The sequence below is a fragment of the Pseudorca crassidens genome, chromosome 16 (genome assembly GCF_039906515.1).
Source record: "Pseudorca crassidens isolate mPseCra1 chromosome 16, mPseCra1.hap1, whole genome shotgun sequence".
In the NCBI taxonomy this organism is placed as follows: Eukaryota; Metazoa; Chordata; class Mammalia; order Artiodactyla; family Delphinidae; genus Pseudorca; species Pseudorca crassidens.
In genome coordinates this window covers 73,921,520-73,943,160 of record NC_090311.1, presented here as the reverse complement: position 1 = coordinate 73,943,160, position 21,641 = coordinate 73,921,520, and the positions used below count along the sequence as shown (strand labels likewise).

Below are 21,641 nucleotides of genomic sequence, written 5' to 3'. Positions count from 1 at the left end.
AATTTTAAAATTCACACTGAAATACAGTAGTAAAATGAAATTTTCAACCACCCAGTCATTTTGCTATTTTTTGGTGAGTATATAGTCTGTGCCAGTCATTGTGAAAAAGTCTTTTTATTTTAAGAAAAAAATTTAGTCAACAAAAAAAATTTAACAAGTTTCACTTAGCAAAATACACCCAAAAGGAAATCACAGTACAAAGAAAGTTTTAAGTCAAGGCCTCACCAATTCCTACAGTATTAGTAATGTGTCTCAATTTTCAAAACTAACTTTATAAAGCTTAAACTTAACCTAAAAGATTTTAAATGAAAATAAACTAGAATGAACAAACATGAGAAATGTTCGTCTTTGAATTAGGGATCTAGCACCTTGAGTTTTCCAAAAAAGCACACCTCCCCAATGTGTTCACGATGATGTGGTGTAAAAGATCCACATTTAACGTACTTAAAACTACTTTAACTCAGATAACATCACTCCAGAAAGTACACTACCAAAATGTTGAGAAAAGCTGAAAATGGTTTTAGTTTACTCAATATAACATGCTAGAAGAAAGTTTGCATGAGAAAACACTGAAGAGGTAATTTTTTAATCCAGATTTTACAAACTCATGGTGCAAAATGGGTCCCACAGCTTCCTCTAGAGTAATAACTGCTTTTCACTGCTTGTTGGCTGCCTGTGAAAATCTGATGAAATAACTCAAAAGCTACTACAAAACTAGTCATATCCACTCATGCTGTTCTGGCCACCATAGCTAGCCGCCGCCCCATAACAGCCACTCACGGATTGGCTCTCAAGGCCACTGTAAGTGGACGGGGTTGACACCCCTATGCCTTGCATCATCTGGCTGCTATATGCCCCGTTGCTGGACCCTGTCGTGGAATTCAAGAAAAGTTCTATGTATCTGTGCTGCATGTTAGCCCTGTCTTTGGACATGGCCGCCACAGCTTCTTCGTGAGTGGCAAATTCGACATCAGCTTCACCGGTTACTCTTCCATCAGGGCCAATCTCAATATGGACTCTCACTGGGTTGAGTGGAGAGAAGAAGTTGTAAATGTCGTTCTCCGTGGCTTTGTAGGGCAGCCCTCTCATGTGGACACAGTGTCCAGTGGTGCTCTGGACAGTGAACTCGCCATCTCCATACCTTTGGTCATACATCCCAGAGAGACAGTAACTGAGGTCTCTTCCAAACAGGTCGGTGGTGAAGCCGTAGCCATCGCTGAGGCCACTGTACTCCTCATAGCCCCCATAGCCTGCAGCACTGTAGGCACCAGACCTCATCCTCTCCAGGCCTGCTTGCTTGACAATGCCGATATACCTCCTGGCTGTGCCAGGCCGGTCATAGGGCCCCGGCCGCTGCACTGACATGAACTTCAGAGGGGGATCCGAGTATGACCTAACTTCTTCCTGACTGCTCTTGAACACCTCAATATACCTGTGCCCTATTCTCTCCTTGTGCTTCCCTAGAGCCTTCTCAGCTAACTCCTGTGAGGCAAACTGCACAAAGGCTTCCCCTGTAATCTTGCCCTCGGGGTCCACAGGCAATGTGATCCCGTTTGGCACGATTTCCAACCCTGAGAAGAACTGAATGATTTCTTCCTTGGTGCATCCAAACGGGAGTCCTCGAAGTCGCACGAAACCATCATTGGCGGTGTCAGCACTGTTTGGACCACTGTGCTTCAACACCCAATCCATCTCGGTTCTGTGAGACTTGAACACCTCAATGTACCGATGTCCCATGCTTTCCCTGTCTTTTTTAAGGGCCATTTTTACATCATCTTCTGATTCAAGTTCAACAAAAGCCTCACCACTCTGCCTGCCTTCTCTAGTGTAGATAAAGTGAACGCCTGCAACCCCATCATGAATTGTGCAGTCGGAGAGGAAATTCTGCACATCCTCAACAGAGCAGGACCAGGGCAGGCCACGGAGCTTGACTACAAAGCCTTCACCTCCCTCGGGGCCCAACATCATGGACACTTGACAGAGCAGACGTCAAACAAACTTGGATGCAGCTTTTTGTGGCTGAAAAGAAAGCAAAAACTACTTTACATAAATTTTCATTTAATATGTATAACAAGAATATACAGTAAATAGTTTCCATTTTACAGATGAGGAAGGATGAGTGAAATTAAAAATGTTAAGATATATGAGCAGAGATTCAATCCTACATCTCTCCAAAAATAGTTACATTACTCACAGATAGATTGAAAATAACAAATTAACAAATTAGGGGGTCTTAAAAAAAAGAAATAAGTGAAACAATAGAGAGTAAAATTTGAAGAGCAAAATAGTGATCTGGAAGCTTCAATCAAGACAAAATCTACAAATTCTTATGATCAATTACTATGAGTTCTAGAAGGAAAGACAAGGGAATGAATTGAGGCAACATTCAGAAATACTAAGAACTTGTCAGAACTACAGGAAAACAGATGAGCTGTATTGTTGCATCGCTAAAGTAAAAGGCAAGGGAGGGTAGGTGTGACCTGGTACTTTGAACACAGAAGAATCTAAATATTGGGCAGGGCATTTTCTTGTTTTATTTAGTCCACGTTATCTGTTGTGATGAAATTTGGTGGTTCATTTAAAACAGCTCCTGTGTGATTCTTCAACTACAAGCCCTACATTTAACCAATTTGCTTGTTTGTGGCAAGACACTACAGAAGCAAAAAGATGTGACAAACACAGGCTATTTTAAATCACAATACAGAATAACATTTCCTGTGACACTGGGGTGAACCAGAATCAGTGTTCTTATCAGCAACAATGATGCAAGGATACAAGACAGCAATGGCTTCCAGAGCCTAAGGAAGTATCATTATTCCTATTGTCAAACCTAAGTGTGAGGTCAAATTAAGACATATCCAAACAAGCAGATTAGTGCATCAGCAATATCAGTTAAGTGTGATGCAAATGTAAAAATCAAATTATATGCTTCTCAGTTTCATATATTAAAAAAGGATCAACTGGGAATTCTCTGGTGGTCCAGTGTTCAAGACTCGGCACTTTCACTGCCATGGCCTGGGTTCAATCCCTGGTTGGGGAACTAAGATCCCGTAAGCAGCACAGTGCAGCCAAAAAAGAAAAGAAAAGAAAAGCGGGGGAGGGGGGAAGATCATAAAACACATTATGGGGACTTCCCTGGCTGTCCAGTGGTTAAGACTGCGCCTCCCAGTGCAGGGGGTGAGGGTTCGATCCCTGGTCAGGGTACAAAGATCCCACATGCCTCGAGGCCCAAAAAACATAAAACAGAAGCAATATTGCAACAAATTCAATAAAGGCTTTAAAAATGGTCCACATCAAAAAACAAAGGAAAAAATCTTAAAAAGAACACATCACGTTGATCAACGTAACACACATACTTTGCTGTGTTTCACTGAGGGACTACAAAGGGAATGAACTCCTCAGTGTACAAGAGGCGTCACAGGTGCCCTTCCTGACAGGGAAGTGCAAGTGCCATCTGACACCCAAGAGTCCAAACTGAAAAAGAGTAAAGGTCAAATCCATGTAAAGGGCTGTATTGTGAAGAGTAGGAATTGAGTCATCAGACAGCAATATACATATAACAGAGAGACAATAAAAATACAGATAGGACCCAGACTACATTCTTAGTGATCAATGCTCAAAACGGGCACTACTACAAGGAAATTGTTTCATGAAATTGTCATTTCACATCAAGTGTAACAGATGTAGCTGTTAAAGGTAAAAGCCACCTTTTGAAAAAATCTGGGCACGTTGGTCATTATGTAGAAAAATATAAAGCAGAATCCTACCTCAGATGAATCCCAAAACTATCCCAGATGGAATGGGGTATTTACACTATTAGAGCAAAACAGATTTCTAAAAACCCCACAATTTAAACAAATTAGAAAGCACGAATGGTTAAGAAAAAGAAAAGCAAACTGCTAATAGAGACACAGTGAAGCAAATTAGAAAAAGATTTAGAAATTTATAAACAAGGAGTTGCTTCTTCTCATAGCTAAGCTTGTTATCTGTGGCTCTGCTCTGTCAACTCCACCTGCCCCAAGAAATCCCCATCTTCACAAATGCTTCACAGAACACTATTTTCCTTGTCAATTAAGGAGATTATCTCATTTCTAACCAACCCTGTAATATACCCCTTCCCTGATACCCAGTCTGTCTCCAGCTACTTGCTGATTTGCTTTCCCTTTCAGTAAAATCTCATCCTCAAAAGGCCTCTACCCACCCCCACCATAAAAAGAAGGGCATGATCTCACTCTGCCAAGGACCTCCACGGCAAGAAAGGAACATTTTTTTACCTCCATCTTTTCAGTTCCCACAGCAGGATTTAACCATTCGCTCTGGAAATCCTTTCTCCCCATGGCTCTTGGTTTTCCTGTTAATTCCTTAGGCACTCTGCCTCTCTGAGCCCTTCCTCAAGGCTCAACCGTATGCAATCACTGGCCCTTCTTTCTTTTATGCCCCCCCACCCCCGCTTTGTAGGCAGCCTCACCTGATCTTTATATATGTCCAGGACCAATTCTGGGCTCCAGAACCCAAGTTCCCAGCTTCAGGCTCCCTGCTCCCTGAGGCCAAGATTGGTATACACAAACTCTACTCCATAGCACCACCTATGTACCACAAATGAACACAGCCTTTTTTCTGTAACTCTTCTATAGCAGCACCCTGGTCAGCCTTACCTGTCAACCAGAAGCTCTAGAATGAAACTAAAGTAATCCTTGAACAACTCCCAAACCCTTAAATCCAATGAGCTCATCATTTCTTTGGGGGTCATCCCATTCTCCACCCTAATCCTATTCCTAACCCATACCTAAATTCTATTCAGTAACCCTTGACTCCAACAAGCAATAAATGTTTCTCACAACTCTTCTCAGTCCCTAGCACACTGCTTGGCATTATGATTTGAACTATCAAATCATCATCATCTTTGTGCACTTCCCTCATATCCCTTTCTACTTCCTTTCTTTCTAATCCCAGCACCAATAGCCCTTTCCAGGACACATTCACATCTGATCCTTAAAACTTTTCCAACCCTTACTGCAACCTAATCTGTAGCTCTTTTAAAGTGACTTTATGTCACTCTCCTGTTCTAAGATCTCAGTGGCTTCCCACTGCCTGGAACACAAACCACGGGGCTAAGGGGGTGCTCAGGCCTTGCAGCTCTGACCTGCAACACACGCTCACATCACTTGCATTAAAAAAATATACATCCTCTTATTCCTATATTTCTCTGTGCCTGCAGTGTGCCAGGCTCTCTGCTGCCTTGGGTGTGACACGTGGTAATTATCTCTCCAAATATACTCCCCCCCAACCTTCTGTCTAGTTAAATCCCACTAATCCTTAAGGTCTCAGCTCAAATATACCACCTTTCCCATAAAATCTTCCCCTTCCACAAATTAAGTCTTACAGTTCTATGATCCCACAACATTCTAGGGAAACAAATTCATGATTTGTTTAAAACCCTTCAAAAATGCAAGAGAGCCTAGCAAGGACAGACTGATCTGTTCCGTAGGTCACTGTGGTCCCACCCCCAGCACAGCAGGCCCAAGATTAGCAAGAGATTAACTGATGGCCAGGTGGGGTGAACACCACTCTAGAATATGGCAGCCTGGTTAGGTTAAAAAAGACAAGCAGGGGGGAAAAAAGACAAGCAGGAAACATAAAAGAACACAGACATTTCATGTAAGGACTACTTAAAACGCCCAATATAAAACAATTATAAATATTTTTTGTTTCAGAAAATAATGTTTCAAAAATAAAGTGACTTCTCTGAAGGCAATGTGAGGAGAGCACTCTTCCAAAACACTTATCTATACTTCTAATGTACGTAATGCAATATCCTCATCTTTGCCCTCAGAATCCTCTACATTTGGATTCTTTGCAGACTTACAGTACTTAGAACATTAACTAACACTTGAGAAAGTTAAGAAAGCTGGAGTTCTGCTCAACATTAGATTTACAGCTAGTGAAAAAAAAATTTACTTCACACTCAAGAAAGTGTTCTGTGTCAATAAAGTAAATCAATTATAAACTGAGAAATTACTTTTCTTAAAATAGCTCACCTTAAAGAACAGCGGGGGATGCCCACAGTCGAAGACACTCCAGGCAGGTAACGAACTGTCCTAAAAAAGAGCGATAAGGCCGTCTTGCCGCAGTGCCCCAACACTCCCAGAGTGAGCAGAGCCAGCGGTTCCCCGGCTGGGCTGGGCTCCGGGCTCCCTTCCTCCGGAAAAGCCAAAGCCCGGGCTGTGGGAGGCCGTTTACAAAACCGCGGGGCTGCCTTCAAGAAAGTGCACGCCCGCCAGCCCCCACAGCTTTGAAACGCTTTACCTCTTTCCTAGGGTAATGCCGAGAGTACCAGCCTGGAACCCTCCCACTTGCCCTGAGAGATGTACTCAAAACGCGAGTTCTATACGCGAATACCTGAGCGCGCTAAGGCAGTTTAAATATCGAGGGCGGGAGGCACTATCGGGATGGAGCAGGGGCAATGTCAGCGCGGTTCCGGGAAGCCGCGGGCCGGGCGGGGGGCGAGGAGCTGCGGCGCCGACTCGCACGGGAGGCCAGAGGCGTGGCCCGATTTTCACAGGGATGGGCTCCAGAGAAAGGTGGTTTGCTAGAGACTGTTCCAACAGTATTTACAATTTACAAGCATCCCTGGAGGACTGGCTGGAGATACTTAAGACTTTCTTTCCCAGTTTTATGTGATAGCTTCACTTCTTGAGACCTAATGTATTTGATCTAACATTAATCTTTTAACTGAGGAAGAGTGAGGGGAGGAAATGTTGAAATATGCTTTTCAATAGGAAAAACATCAGTACCATCAACCACAGCCATAGGACAAAGCTGTCCCCAAAATACTTATGTCCAGCGAATTAGTTTGAGAATTAAAGCACATTCTTAGTTTTAGAAACGTAGAACTGAGAAAATCAAGTTAATTTCTGAGCCTGCTGTCTTAGAGGTAATATCTGCCTTGCCTTATTAACGTCCTGTAATTATTACACGAGATACTATTTTTGGGGAAAGACCTATATAAATGTAAAGTATTACAATTTAAAAAGTAACAGTTTCAAATTCTCTAGAAGAGGGTTTTCAAGAGGCTTCACCAACCGTCCCTCTCCTCTGTTCCCAGAAAAGAGTGAAATCTAAAGTGTAGAAGCCAGTCATCCTAACGGGCCGAACCCCTTCTGCCTAGGTTTATCCCTGCTCCTGGCTCATTCCAGTGTGGTCCGCACACCAACGGCTGAGGCGCCTCCTCGGGCACGCACACTCGGGGGCGGCCAGAAGCAAGGAAGCCGATTCTCACGAGACTGAACCGCGTCGCACACACAGTTGAAGCGCTGCGGGGGAACACTGGTCGCCCACCCTCCTCCCCGGCAGCACCCTGCAATCGCTGCTGGCGGCGGCGGCGGCTAACAAAATACTGCTCTCGGGTGTTGCAACTGGAGACCGACTGAACTCAACGTACCGAACGGGGGGGACAACCAAGGATCTTACGCGCGCGCCACACACCCGCACACACACACACACCCGCAACTGGACTATGACGTAAGTGCGCACACGGACCACCCGAGGATCTTGTCAAAATTCAGATCCTAAAACAATAGATCTGGGCCGGGGTCGAGACTAAGCATTTCTAACAGGCTCTCAGGACTCCTGGGACGGTCTCCAGAACATGCTCTTCCTCACTCTAATATACAGGTTAGGCAGGATTTAGTTCGGATCCAGGTGAACCAATCAAGATAAACAGGGTGCGCCTGAACGCACGGCTGATTAGGTTTCTCTAGGGATCACACGGCGCTTTAAACTGCACCCGCACCGTCTCTCTTCAGAGACGGGAACTCGGCGGGTTCCCAGCTTCACTCCCTTTATTTGTGTCCCAGTGAGGCCTGAAGAGCATTTCGTCCTCATTTGTAAATGAATTTTAACCTACAGCTGGCAGCACTCAGACTGTTCTGGCTGTCTTAATCACTCAGAAAGTTCTACCTCTTAAACCACAGTCCGCGTGAGACCCGGCCTCAGGATTACGCGGTTGACTCTTTGGCCCTAAGACTTACCGCTGAAAGGAGCAGGACCGATTTCTATCTTCATGAAGCAAGCGCGGTTCACAGCCAAAAGACCCCCAATTCCACCCGACGCTTAAAAACGCAGAGGATTCCGGGGAAAGACCAGGTGCATCTCCTTTTGTTATTAACCTGAAACTGAAACTCAACTGGCTGTGGAGAAACGCTTCAAACGAGGCTTGAAAGTGCGCTCTCAAAACCGCGGGCCGGCAGGGGCGCGTCTGAGCGATTTCGGCGGGAAGCGCGGTATGGGTCCCGGACACCAGGCTCTGGCGGAGGCACCGGGACAAGGTGAAGGGGTTCGCTCGGCCTTCACCGGGCGATCCGACAGTCTCGGGTCGGCCAAGCCCTACAGGAACGCGCGACAACAGGACGCCCCATCCCCGGGCCTGGGCGGGGTCAGCAGGAGCTTCCGGGGCGGGGCGAGCTACGGGTGGGGGGAGGGGAGAGAGGCTTCCCGGGCTGCGCGAGTTGGGGGGAGGGGAAGGAGGTCACGAGGCTAAGGCTCCCCGAGCCCGGAGGTGGAGGGGAGCTCCCGGGGCAGGGGGACTCACTGGAGCAGGAAGAGGTTTCAGACCGGAGAGGGAGGCGGGAAGTGTTGGCGGCGAGGTGGGGAAGAGTTCTCCGGCCGGGCTTCCTGGAACCGCGGGGGGGGGGGGGGAGGGAAGGCGGAGCTCCCGAGTCAGAGGGGCTTCTAGGGGCGGCGAGGAAGAGTTCGCGGGACCCGAGGTCGGCGGACGCCTCCACGGGCTGGGGGCGGAGCTCCCGGGTCGGGTCGGGGGGACTTCCTGAAGCCGTGGGGTTGGGGGGGGAGGGGAATTCCCGGGGCAGCGAGGGGGAAGAGTTCCGGGGGGTAGAGGGGGCGGCTGTGCGAAAAGAGGTGGGGAAGAGTTCCCGAGACCCGCGGGGGGTTGGGGGGAGTGTGGGTGGGGGTCGTCCGCTCGCGGCGGCTCACCACGACGAGTCCGGGGCCTGGAGTCCGGAAGGCCGGCGCGCGGGGCTGCGTCCCGGAGGCAGAGGCCGCGTGACTGGGAGGGCGGCGAGCCGGACGTGGGTCACGGGGTGTAAAGGAGGAAGTGCCACCGACGGGCCCGCCAAGATGTCACCAATGGAAACGCGTCCTGCAGGTGCGGCCCGCGCGGTCGGCCAAGGCAGGAAGTGGGAGGAGGAGGGAAGGAAAGCAACGAGGAAGACCGTTCTGAGTGAGCTCTCAGGAGAGGTGCCAGGGTGGAGAAAAGTCCAGAGTACGGGCGGAGGGGAGGGGTGACCGGCACCAAGCATGTGGAAGGAGAAACCATACAATTTAAATTTAAATTTTTAAAAAAAACATCTCTAAAGGCAGGAAAGGATTCAGAATGGAAACTAATGAACAAAAGGTAGAACGTCTTTGTGTATACAGTACCATGTTTTGTAGATTTGAGCCTAGTCATGTAAATATTTTTGCACAATTTTAAGAAGATTAATTTTAAAACACGCAATTTTAAACTTCATAACCTAACAAGCAGTTACATTTTATTAACTTTTGACTCAATTCAAATGAACTGGAAAACAATTATAAGGCAATTGCAGTAATCTTAACAGTGACTGACTTTACATTAAGAAATGATAAAATTTTAGTTGTAGCTATGCTGCTGTGATTTTTTTAAAAAGTCATTAGATATACATCTGATGCCTAGAGTCTGTTTCTAAATAATCTGCAGCGAGTCGGAGTATGGATGAAACAACATGGGCCATGATTTAGTAATTATTGAAGCTGGGGGATGGGTACATGGAGTTTCATACTTTTGTCTCTACTTTTGTGTATGTTTAATACTTTTAGTAATAAAATTATCTAACAGGAAAAAGTCTTAATCTATTTACTAGAAACAACGAACAAACTACAGAATTTACAGGGAAAAGGAATGGTTTCTAGGTGAGAATATGATAATGCAGCCTACAAAGCCAGACTGTGGGTACTCAACAAGGACAATAGCCAGCCATTCAACAAAATATCTCCAAGGGAGCACTTACTGAATAAAAGAAATTTAACAGAATTATCAAGGATTCACAATGCATGGGACATATTTGGATCCTGATTCAAACCGGTTGGTCAACATTTATGAGACAACTTAGGAGATACCTGAACACTGATTTTACTTATGTCAGATATGACAGAATTGCAGTTATGTTTAAAAATAAAGGAATTAATTTTTAGAGATATTTTAAATACTTGTTTGTAGGTGAAATGGTGTGATGGCTGGGATCTGCTTCAAAATTATCTAATTCAAAATCCAGCCATCCCACAGAAAGTGAGAAAGACACTAAAAACTCATACATTCAAAAGAAATAAAACAATATTCTGAAGAAAAATTAAGCCACAAAATTGGCTTGTTTTTGGAAAGAGTATCTCTATGGAAATGAGTATCTTGACTGCTTCACGAGCACTTATTTCACTTCTTAAAATCCTCTTCAAAATACATTCTTGGTAATTTAAACGGCTGGCATCCATTTTCTCACTTATTTTATTTGCACGTATTTGTTAAGTAGCGTTACATGTTCTTCCTTGGCTTAACTGGTTGGTGACACTGGCTAACTGGCTAGTCGAGTGTTAATAATTGATCAGTCATGATAGGGTTCCTGCCGGGTGAAGGAACAACATGTACAGAAGACACAGGGGAAAGTGTAATGCTGAGACAGAAAGCACCTCAAAACACCTGCAGCCAGCGGGGAGATCCACGAAAGGGGGAAGCAGAGTAAGATCCTCCAAAGCCCTGAAGGCCTGATTCGGTATTTTGGACTTTATTTACTCTAAGGGAAGATACTTAACTATTTCAAAATGGAATGTAGTATAGAGTTTTGTTTTTCAACAGTCTAGCTGCTCTCTGGAAAATGAATGATGGGAACAGATGCATGGAGACGGGATGGGAAGAAGTGAGACAAGTTTAGGAAGAACTGATGGTACGTACCCTGCAACAAAAACATTGTGGTGGAAACTGAAGCATGTGAAAGGATTTGAGTGATGTGCCGTAGATAAAATTTACCCAATTTCAAGTCATTCATTAACCCAGAAATATTGTGCACTTACAAGATGCAGGTACTGTGCTAAGTCCACAGAACAGTGGACTAAGAAATCAATAAAGAAACAAACAAATGTATGACAAATTCTGAAAACTCAAATTAAGAAAACAGGGATTAACTCACATTGGGGTTCTGAGGAAGTGACATTTAAACAGATCAGAAGCATGAACAGGGGTGGAAATGTTAAACTTTCTCCCCCTGGTAAAAAGCTAAGGTTTAAAAAGTAGAAATTAGAAGACCATATTATTCTATTTTTCCTTTGTATATTACCTACTTATTTCCCCCAGATACTTGTTCAAATTATTTACGTTTTTAAAATGCAGCCGCTTGTCAGGATATGTTTTGGTGTTGGCTGCTTTGTAAAAATATTTTTATTTTGTGGTGAATCCTTTTAATCTTTATATTCAGTTCTTACTAAATTCAAAAAAAAGAATTTTAGATATCGTTTCTGCTACTGTCTTTTTTCCACTTGAGGAGCACACATGGGGTCTGGGGAAGAAGCAATTCCCAGTCATGGGACAGTATATGAGCAGAGCCCAGATTCCTACTTGTTATGGATGTTTTCCTGTTCTATCGGAAACTACATTAGAAACCTCAAGACTCTTCCAACCCGGCAATTTTATAAAGTCCCAATTCAGTGGTTCTTAAACATTTTTTTGCTGTCAGGGACTCCACCTGAGAATATGATGTAGGTCTGGATCAACTTTTTTTAAAAGTATACCCACACACACACACACAACTGTACCTAAATTTTCAAGCAGCTCATGCCTCTCAAGTGTGAGAACTCTGATCTAATTTGTACAACATACCAAGTTCAACACATAAAACTACCTAAAGGCTATTAAAGAAAAGAGAAGCTTTAAGATACAAAGTACTATATATAAAATAAACAAACAAGGTCCTACTGTATAGCACAGGGAACTATATTCAATATCCTGTAATAAACCATAAATGGAAAGGAATATGAAAAAAATATATATATATGCATAAATGAATCACTTTGCTGTACACCAGAAACCAACACAACATTGTAAATCAACTTCAATTAAAAAAAAAGAGAAGCTATAGGTGGGGTGATTAAAGTAAATGACATTTTAAATGTTCGTTGCTATTACTACATTTTTATCCATCAAAGAAAATATAATTTGTAAGCAACAGGAAAGCTGTTTTCCATTATCTTTTAGCTATTAGGCTCTTTAGCTTACTGTAGCTAAGTCTGGGGTAATATTACACTATTTTCCTCAGTGTTCATTTCTCAAAACGTGTGTTAACTAAAAAGCAAAAATAGTGTAATGTTAGGTAAATTATGTCTATAATGCTTGTACTGAAATTAACACAAGGGACAAATTATTAGCCGCCATAGAACAAGAAATCATTGCTCTATATTACTGATTGCATTAGTGACTCAAGAATCAAGATCTAAAGTTACAACAGAAAAAAAAGTATCAGGTGGGGTGTTCATAAAAAGCAGGTTGGAGGTTCCAGGGATTTCCCTGGTGGTTCAGTGGGTAGGACTCTGCACATCCAAGTGCAGGGGGCCGGGGTTCGATCCCTGGTCGGAGAACTAGATCCCACATGCATGCCGCAACTAAAAATCCTGCGTGCTGCAACTAAGGCCCGGTGCAGCCAAAATAAATGAATAAAATAATTAATTTTTAAGAAGAAAGAAAGAAAAAGAACCCTCCAGTGTTAAAGATAAAAATCTGTTCTCCCCAACTGAGGGAAATATTTTGTCATCTGTGTTAATGAATGCCCACAGCCCCTTCAGGAGGCCTAGAGCTTCCTCCTGGGTCTTACTGGAGAGCTGACATCTTGTCAGGTCCCCTGCAGCTGCCATAGGAGTGGAGGCAGCTGTAGCTCCTTGTGCTCCATGTTTGCTGCTCAGGGGACCGTAGCACACTGCCCCGGGGAGGTGGGGGGGGGGGGAGCGGGGCGGGTAGAGAACAGAGCCAAGAGGAGGAAAGGAACATGACAATGTACTTGAGAGGGGTTCCAGCACCAGAATACCACAAATCGGACAACGGCTTAGAACAGCAGACAGTTTTCTGGGAACAAGAAGTACTGTACAAAACTGTAAATATTTTAACGGAAAAAATAACAAGCACTCTCAGATACTTGATTACAGAATAAAAAACTTTCCAGTGCTAAAAATTGAGTTTTGAATTTATAAAGTTAGTAATGAATTGAAAGAAAAGGTAGAATGTATTGAAAGAAAGGGTAATGGCTTGGAAAACCAAGTGGAAGAAATAGCTCAAAACAAAGAAAAAAACCCAGAAACAATGAGGGGAAAAAGATGAAATTCAGAGGAGTAAGAGATAACATGAGACAGGAGAAACAACATGTGAATGATAGGAATTCCAGAAAGAGAAAAAGACAAAATGGAGGCGAGAACAGATAAAGAATGGAAGGAAACTTTCCTGGCTTAAGATAAACTCAGTGGTGTAGTTCCCAACAGATACTTTAAAAACACACAACCCAGGCATATGATGGTAAAAAAAAATTTAAAGTACAGAGAAAAACTGCTTTGGAAAAAGAACAAGTTAGGTACAAAGGATAAAAATGTGGTACCAATAGCCACACACTGCTACTGAGCACTTAAAATGTGCCAAGTACAAACTGAGATGTGCCCTAAGCGATAAAATTTAGTACATATAAAGTGAATTGCAGGGGATTCCCTGGCAGTCCAGTGGTTAGGGCTCTGTGCTCTCACTGCCAAGGGCATGGGTTCGATCCCTGGTGGGGGAACTAACATCCCACAAGCCTCTTGGAGCAGCCAAAAAAATATTAATAATAATAATAAAATTTAATTTCAATTTAAAAAATTAAAATGAATTGCGAACAAGAACCTAAAACCTCAACTTCAAAATATTGATTACATATTGAAGTGATACTTTGGATGTGTTGAACCAATCAAAATATATATTAAAATATACTTTATTAAAATATTTTCCAACGCATTCTATATACAAGGCCAGTATTAATTACCCCCTGTTATGGGCTGAACATTATGTCCCCAAAATTCACATGTTAAAGTCCTAACCCCCAGTACCTCAGAACGTGACCAGGTTTGGATATAGTCTTTACAGAGATAATTAAGTTAAAAATGACATAATTAAGATGGGCTGTATTCCAACATGAAGAAGGGGAAATTTGGACACAGATAAGCAGAGGGAAGACAGCTATCTATAAACCAGAGAGAGAGGTATGGAACGATATATCCTCTTCCTCAAGCTTCTTAGAGGGAACCAAACCTGCTGACACCTTGATGTAGGACTTCTGGCCTCCAGAACTATGAGACAATAAATGGTTTAAGTAACCAAGTCTGTAGGACTTTGTTATGGTATCCCCAGCAAACTAATACACTTGTAGATATCAAAACCAGACAGACATTGCAAGATAACCCCTTATGAGTACAGACACAAAATCCCAACAAAATACTAACAAACTGAATCCAGCAACCTGTAAAAAGGATTATACACCGTGAACAAGTGGGATTTATCCTAGGAATGCTTAAGAATGCTTAAGGGTGTTTCAACGTAAGAAAAGGCACTGGGGCCATCTGCAGCCACATGGATAGACCTAGAGATTATCTCACTAAGTGAAGTAAGCCAGACAAGAAAGACAAATATGATATCCCTTATATGTGGAATCTAAAAACAAAACGAAAACAAATAACTTATTTACAAAGCAGAAAGAGACTCACAGACATAGAAAACAAACTTATGGTTACCAAAGAGGGGGGTGTAAATTCGCAAGTTGGAATTAACATATACACACTCCTATATATAAAATAACCAACAGGGACCTACTGTATAGCACAGGGAACTATACTCAATATTTTGTAATATCCTCTAAGGGAAAAGAATCTGAGAAAGAATACACATACGTATAACCGAGTCACTGTGCTGTACACCTGCAACTAATATATATTGTAAATCAACTATACTTCAATTTAATTAATTAAAGAAAATATACTGAAATTAGATAGTGGGGATGGTTTTTACAACTTTTTTACAAAAAAAAAAGCACCTCTGAACTGTACCCTTTAAAAAGGTGAACTGTATGGTATGTGAATTACATCAATTATTTAAAAATTTAAATCATAATTCTATTGGACATAATTCTATTGGACATCATAATTCTATTGGACAGCACTATTTTTTTTTAAACTGGGTGATCAAATGTTTATTTTAATTCTTACAAAATACTATAGAAATGAACCCAAACTAAACAGGTATGTACATGTACATATGTACAAAATTTTAAACTTCTGAAAAAGAATCTATAAAAGTAGATGGTTAAAATGGAAAACAAACAAACTTAAAAAAGATTTAAAACCAGTACTATGAAGCTGATTTCCTCAAAGCAAAGTAATTATAATTTTAAATTGCGGGCTGTGGCCGGTCTTCTAGGCTTATTGTGGACAGCACTATTCTAACCAAATATTCATGTAAAGCAGAAGAGACCTCAATTAGGGGAAGATGAAGAATGGAGATGTCAATGATGGACCATCTTTGCATGTAGATAAACTTAAAAGGAGAGAGTGTGGTAGGAATTTGTAAAATATTTATACTATATGAGGATTTTTGTAAAAGGCATACTGTAAGGGAAACATAATAGTTTAGAATTTTCTTCATTCTTGTCATTTTTCCCCCTTAAATGATTATCGCTTTTTGTGTCCTGTTTAAGAGACCTTTTTCCTAGCCCAAGGCCATGTGGATATTTTTTAACTTAAAGCTCTGTTGTTTCCATCGATGTTTTTTTTAACATTTTGATCTACAATAAACTAGGAATTGATTTTCCAAGAGTTTTAGAATTAGTTTATCAAGTTTCACAGGCTAATTTCATTCATGAACTCACATGAAAAATTCCTAAATAAACATTAGCCAACCAAATCCAGCAATACACAAAGCTATTTAATACAACATGACCAAGTTGGATTTATTCCAGGAATGCAACTTTAATTCATCATTTCAAAGTCAATCACTGATACTGTCACATTAACATATTGATGAAGGTAAAATATGGGTTAACTAAGAATTTTTCATGTTTCTAAGAAATACCCTAAATAACAGAAGAAAAATAGACGTGGATGAATTGTCTTTACACTGGCAGTAGGGAAAACTTTCCTGACCATGACTCAAACCCCATAATATAGAAAAATACACAAATACACACACATAAACAAAACAACCTAAACTTCTTATGCATGGCTAAAAATACCATAAGCTAAGCAAAATACCAATGATAAAATGGGAAAGACATTTGCAATTTATTTCCCAAAAGTGTTAATACCCTTAAGGTACAGAGAGAGCTTCTAAAGAGAGAAACAAAAAGTCCAACAATCCAAAAAAGAAAATGGGCTAGAGGTATGGACACTTGACAGAAAAAGAAATGCCTTTAAACACGAAAAGATGCTCAACATCACCATGTAAGATAAATTAGAATTTTAAATGAAACAACATTTAAAATACCTATCACACTGGCAAAAATACAAAAGTTTGACAACAAACCTGCTTGGAGAGGCTGTAGATCAGCAGACACTCTCAGATACTGTTTGTGGAAATATTAAATGGTTCAACCCCTATGACCAAGAAAGTGAAAAGACGCCTGCAGAGGCTATCCATTGCAGCACAACCCAATTGCCCATCAGTAGAGATCCAGTTGAATAAACTTTGACGGATCCACCTAATGAAGTATTACGCCTTAAACCAAGGAAGCCAAAGACCACTGAAATTGTGTCAAGAAAGGAACCAATCTGAAAGGCTCCCATTGGCCAAAAATTGAATAATTGGAGCATCAAAGAGAATAAAAGCTACAGTGGATTAAAGCACATCCTATATGTTAAAATCCATGACTTCATAATGATACCAGAAAAATTAGTGTCTAAGGATTCAATTCATTATGCTGGATATGGATACTAAATATAAAAAAGGAATCAAAAATTTAACCTGCCTTTTATAAGGTACATCTTAGAGTAATCAAATGATTAACAAAGAAAATTTCCTCTCTACAGAAGTACACCTGCTAATAACTGAGAAGGAATATTGAATTAAAATATCACTGATCTGGAAACAATCAACAAAATAACGCATTCAGAGAACGAACATCAACAGCTGCTAACATCACAAAGAAGGAACACCAACCAATACGTGCCTCTGGCAGGAGTACACAGCACCTCCCATGCAGTATTTCAAAATAAAATCTCAACAGAATCAGGATAGCCTGTAGAGGATAACTACGATTTTACAGGAAATGCAGAGGACAGAGATTCAAACACCACCATGGGAATGCAGTCAGAAAAACCCAGAGTGTGGGGAAGGAAACCTACGTGACACACAACCTGATTGTTCAAAGAAAAAACTTTTAAGAATAGAGAACCTTTAGATCGTCACTGTCTAATAAGGTACCCTCTTGTCATACTTGACATGTGGCTGGTACAAATTGAGATGTGCTATAAAATAAGCATACACTGGATTTTGAAAGCTTAGTTCAAAAAAAAAGCATGAAAAATGTAATATAAAAATTTACTGGGGAAAAAAAAATTTATTGGGGGACTGCCCTGGTGGCGGGCACAGTGGTTAAGAATCTGCCTGCCAATGCAGGGGACACGGGTTCGAGCCCTGGTCCGGGAAGATCCCACACATGCCACAGAGCAACTAAGCCTGTGCGCCCAACTACTGAGCCCGCGCTCCTCAACAAGAGAAGCCACCAGGATGAGAAGCCTGGGCACCACAACGAAGAGTAGCCCCCACTCACCGCAACTAGAGAAAGCCTGCACACAACGAAGACCCAACGTAGCCAAAAATTTTAAAAAATAATAAATTAATTACAAAAATTTATTACATGATGAAGTGATTATTTTGGGTCTATTTTAGATATATAACATGTTAAACTAAATTACTAAAGTGAACTATGTTTCTTTTTATCAGAAAATGTAAAATTATGTGGCTTGCATTATATTTGTTGGACAGTGCTGCTCTGTCTTAAAACATAACTTAAGAGATATATATCTACTAAACATATAATGACCTTGTTCGGATCCCAAATCAAACCAACCAGCTATATAAAAATATTTATTACACAATCGGGTACATTTGAACACTGGGTATTTGATGATATCAAGGAATTATTATGTCTTTAGTTGTGATAATGGTATTGTGATTATATTTTAAAAGTCCTTAGAGATACAAACAAATAGTTAAAATAAGCCAGGCTGGTCTTAGATGAACCTGGTTCTCCCTTTGCCCAGTCTTTTGTCTTCCACAAGAATCTTTGCTCAGGGCAACTAATTAGGGGCAGCGGCCCTGGCAGAGAGGACTGTCCCTGTCAGATAGATCTGAGTTCCAGTCCCAACTGTGTTCCTAGGACACATCTGCATGATGGGAATACAGTAATACCTCCTTGTACACTGGTCTCGAGCACGTGATTAGAAAATGTGGTCAAGCACCTAGCTCTGTGTGTGGATCCAGTACGGGTCAATTAATGTGTTTCTACAAAGAGCCTGAGAGCCAGAGCTCAGACTGGAGAGGGCAGGTTGGTGGGAAAGTCACCTCTGTGGAAGGAGGCCCCCTCCCACTTCTGTACCCCCTTCAAGCACCTCCTCCAAGGGCACGCACCACGTGCCTCCACTCTCCCTCAGTTTGGGCCATATTCAAGAACTAACTCTCCTCCTAATCAATCCTTTCCCTTAAATCAATTCACATTTTTATTCGAGTTATTTTATGTTTAAAGGAGCCTTGTAGCAATACTCAAGTGAAAACCAGCCACCTGCCAGTTAAAAACAAAAAGCAAATACTACAAAAAAGAATGTTACTAAAAGACAAAACTAAAAATAAAAAGGAGACCATAATATGGAAATCATAAACCTAATTAATTTACAGAAATGCATATAGGAAGATGAGATCCCCAAGGGAAAGGCTGGACCTGCTTAACACCAGTTATAAAGCAGTCTCTCTCAATATTCATTAAGACCAGAAATTAAAAAAAAAAAAAAAGCAGAAATTTACTCACTTGAAAATGATGAAATCTTGTCTAAAAATTAGCACTGAAAACATTACTTTTCACTGATAGACCCTGACACTTTTGTCTAACCGGAGAACTCGAGGTATTTTCATTCTTACTAGAAATTCAGAAACAAATAGTTAACTTTTAAAAACGTGACTAAAAGTAAGAGTGAGAATTATATTAAGATCGATAGTTTCGATGATGTCCTTCACTAAAAAATTATTTGCAGCCTTCCACTCTCCGGGTTCCACGAGGGTCAGACCAGCCGAGGACCGCCCCTAACGTCTGCCGCCCGGGGCCCCTCCCCCACCTCCACCGCCGCCCGACTCAGGCGGTTCCGGGAAGCGGCCGCTCGTGGGCCCCCCGGAACCTCGAGAACACTTGTGAAGCATGCTGGCTCGTCAAGGCCTCGGGGAAAAAAACTGCCGGAAGGGCGTCCCGCGGAACGCGCGGGGCTCGCCTGTGGCTGGGGAAGGGGTCGGGGGGGGGGGCTCGCCTGGGGTTGTCTGGCGGGAACCTGTGGGGGTCCTCCGAGAGACCCTTTAAGGTACAGATTAACGGAGAGGGGCTGCAACCCCAAGCGATTCCGTAAAAGACCGGGGCCCAGGGCCGGTCGGGTCCCCGAGACTCGCGCAGCCTCCCCTAGGCCGCCCGGCACCGCCTTCCGTGAGCCACGCGGGGACAGGGCGGCGGAGGCGCGGCGCGAGCGCTGGCAGCGTCCAGAAGTTTCTTGGGCGCAGTCAAGAATCAGCAAAAGTACATTCAAAGATAAAAGAAGCACAGGACAAGGAAAAAGAAACGGCCGAATTAAGTTCGCTTAGCAGAAGTGTGGTCATCAGGCAAAGACAACGAGAACCAAAGAGTTTCAGCCAAAATACAGACACGATACCTCTGAGAGCAGGAGACAAATGCAGACAAGGGCTCAGGGCACATACGCCGCACGGAGAGAAAGAAAAGGCCGCAAAGCTCCGAAGTGGAGGCTCGGCGAGCGGGAACGTGGGAGGGGGGAGGAGTCAGGTACCCAACCAGTCTTGTGCAACTCGCGGACGCGTTCAGCCACGTGCAAGTACCGCTTTCATTTTAAAATGAACCCCCTCGCACGGTCGCCTGGTTTTCTCACCCTACTCCTGGCAAGGGCGCTCGGCTCTGCTCCCTCAGGAGTCCGCACGAGGCTCTTCTTCCCTTCGTCGCTTCGGACTCTGCCTCCCCGACCCCAAATCTCAACCCCGCGGTCCAGTCCCCGAACGTAAGGCCCTTGACCTCAGACCCACCTCCCCTAAGCCCAAAGCTTAGCCCCGCGGTCCCCACCCTCAGTGGGCCGGGTCCCCGCGTTCAGTACTCAGTCGGTCCCCGGGTGTATGGCCCCTGACCTCAGATCCCACCTCCTCCGACCCCAAATCTCAGCCCCGCAGTCCCCAACCCCCAGTAGGCCCAGTCCCTAATCGGTCCCGGGTGTGCGGGCCTTCACCTCCGATCCCGCCTCCCCTGACACCCAAATGTCAAGCCCTCGGTCCTCCATGGTAGAGGTCCCATTCCCCGGCCGCTCCCCGGTATGCGGGCCTCGGAAACGCCGCCCGTCCCACCCCTCACCTCGGGCTCCAAGTCTCCACGCCCCCGCTTTTCTTCACATCCGGCACCTCGTCGTCCCTCTGAGCACCTATAGGAGGGTGGAACGCGGGGGACTTGGCAGTTGTAGTTGAGGCAGTTGAAGCTTGTTTACCATCACTATGGAAACCCCTGGCAGCGCGCCCCGGGAGAGGGCCCCCCGGAGAGGCTGGGTCAGGCGCGCGGCGGGCCCGAGGCCACAACTCCCGTCCGTCGTGCGCACGCGGCGCTTCCGGAAGACCTTCGGCTCTCGGAGTGCCCTGCCCTCCCTCGGCCCTGCGCCCAAGCACCCGGGAATAGCAGCCCCAGGAACCCGCGCCCTCGGCCCGCTCCCGGCTGCCAGCGTAACCGCGGGCCGGTTTCCCTGCAGAACCCTACCTTTTTCTTCAGAAAGACGCGGCGTAGTCCCACTTCCAAGACGGAGCCGGAAAGACGCAAAGACCACGGCGGGGCGGGGGCTCTGAGGCGGTCATCCGTGGGCGGGGCCGAGAGGGCGCATTGTGACGCTCCCGGAGCGGAGCCAGGGATTGGCCGGCCAGGAGTAGGGCGGGGCCAGGGCCTGAGGACCGGAAGCGCTGCGGGAAGGGGAGGGGTGGGACGTGGGCGAGTGCTGGTCGGGGGAGGGGAGGAATTGTGGGGCACGCTTGAACCTGTAAGGATACTGACTGGGAGAGTCCCCCAAACAGTGAGCCCAAAGGACGCCCGGATTGAAGACCAGGGTGACAGAAGAAAATGAGAGTCATTTCCGGACGAGAGTGAAGAAAGAGGGAACCGAGAACATCGGAGACCGATAAAGGCGGCTCCGAGGGCAGGGTTTAGGGAGGGATTAGCAGGTTGACTGAGGTTGCTTACGTGACTATCACTTGGGCTGAGAAGCCCCAAGGTTTCTGAAGGTGACCCTCAAGACGCCGAGGCAATGCACAGTGTTCAGTGAGA

The 21,641-nt window shown here is 44.0% G+C and overlaps 1 protein-coding gene and 1 long non-coding RNA gene across 9 annotated transcripts; one reads left to right on the top strand and one right to left on the bottom strand.

Annotated features, from left to right (window-relative positions):
- Positions 1-95: 95 nt before the first annotated feature.
- On the bottom strand, positions 96-21,182 carry HNRNPF (heterogeneous nuclear ribonucleoprotein F). Of its 8 annotated transcripts, XM_067710940.1 has the most exons (5): positions 21,084-21,182; positions 20,691-20,757; positions 8,031-8,174; positions 6,039-6,098; positions 96-2,019 (listed from the first exon to the last, which is right to left on the bottom strand). In XM_067710940.1, exon 5 carries the CDS (start codon positions 1,966-1,968, stop codon positions 715-717), a length of 1,254 nt encoding a protein of 417 aa, XP_067567041.1. In that variant the 5' UTR covers positions 1,969-2,019; positions 6,039-6,098; positions 8,031-8,174; positions 20,691-20,757; positions 21,084-21,182; the 3' UTR covers positions 96-714. The 8 variants fall into 8 exon arrangements, with proteins under 8 accessions (XP_067567041.1, XP_067567043.1, XP_067567040.1 ...); XM_067710942.1 differs by lacking the exon at positions 8,031-8,174; XM_067710939.1 differs by lacking the exons at positions 20,691-20,757; positions 21,084-21,182 and adding an exon at positions 8,992-9,142 and having other exon boundaries at positions 8,031-8,168.
- On the top strand, positions 10,460-17,935 carry LOC137209346 (uncharacterized). The gene is made up of 2 exons (XR_010935997.1): positions 10,460-10,973; positions 17,110-17,935. It is a non-coding gene; the product is annotated as an uncharacterized lncRNA (long non-coding RNA).
- Positions 21,183-21,641: the final 459 nt, after the last annotated feature.

Bases quoted from the DNA above. Each gene is read 5' to 3' on its own strand.
- HNRNPF (XM_067710940.1), bottom strand. From the start codon at position 1,968: ATGATGTTGGGCCCCGAGGGAGGTGAAGGCTTTGTAGTCAAGCTCCGT.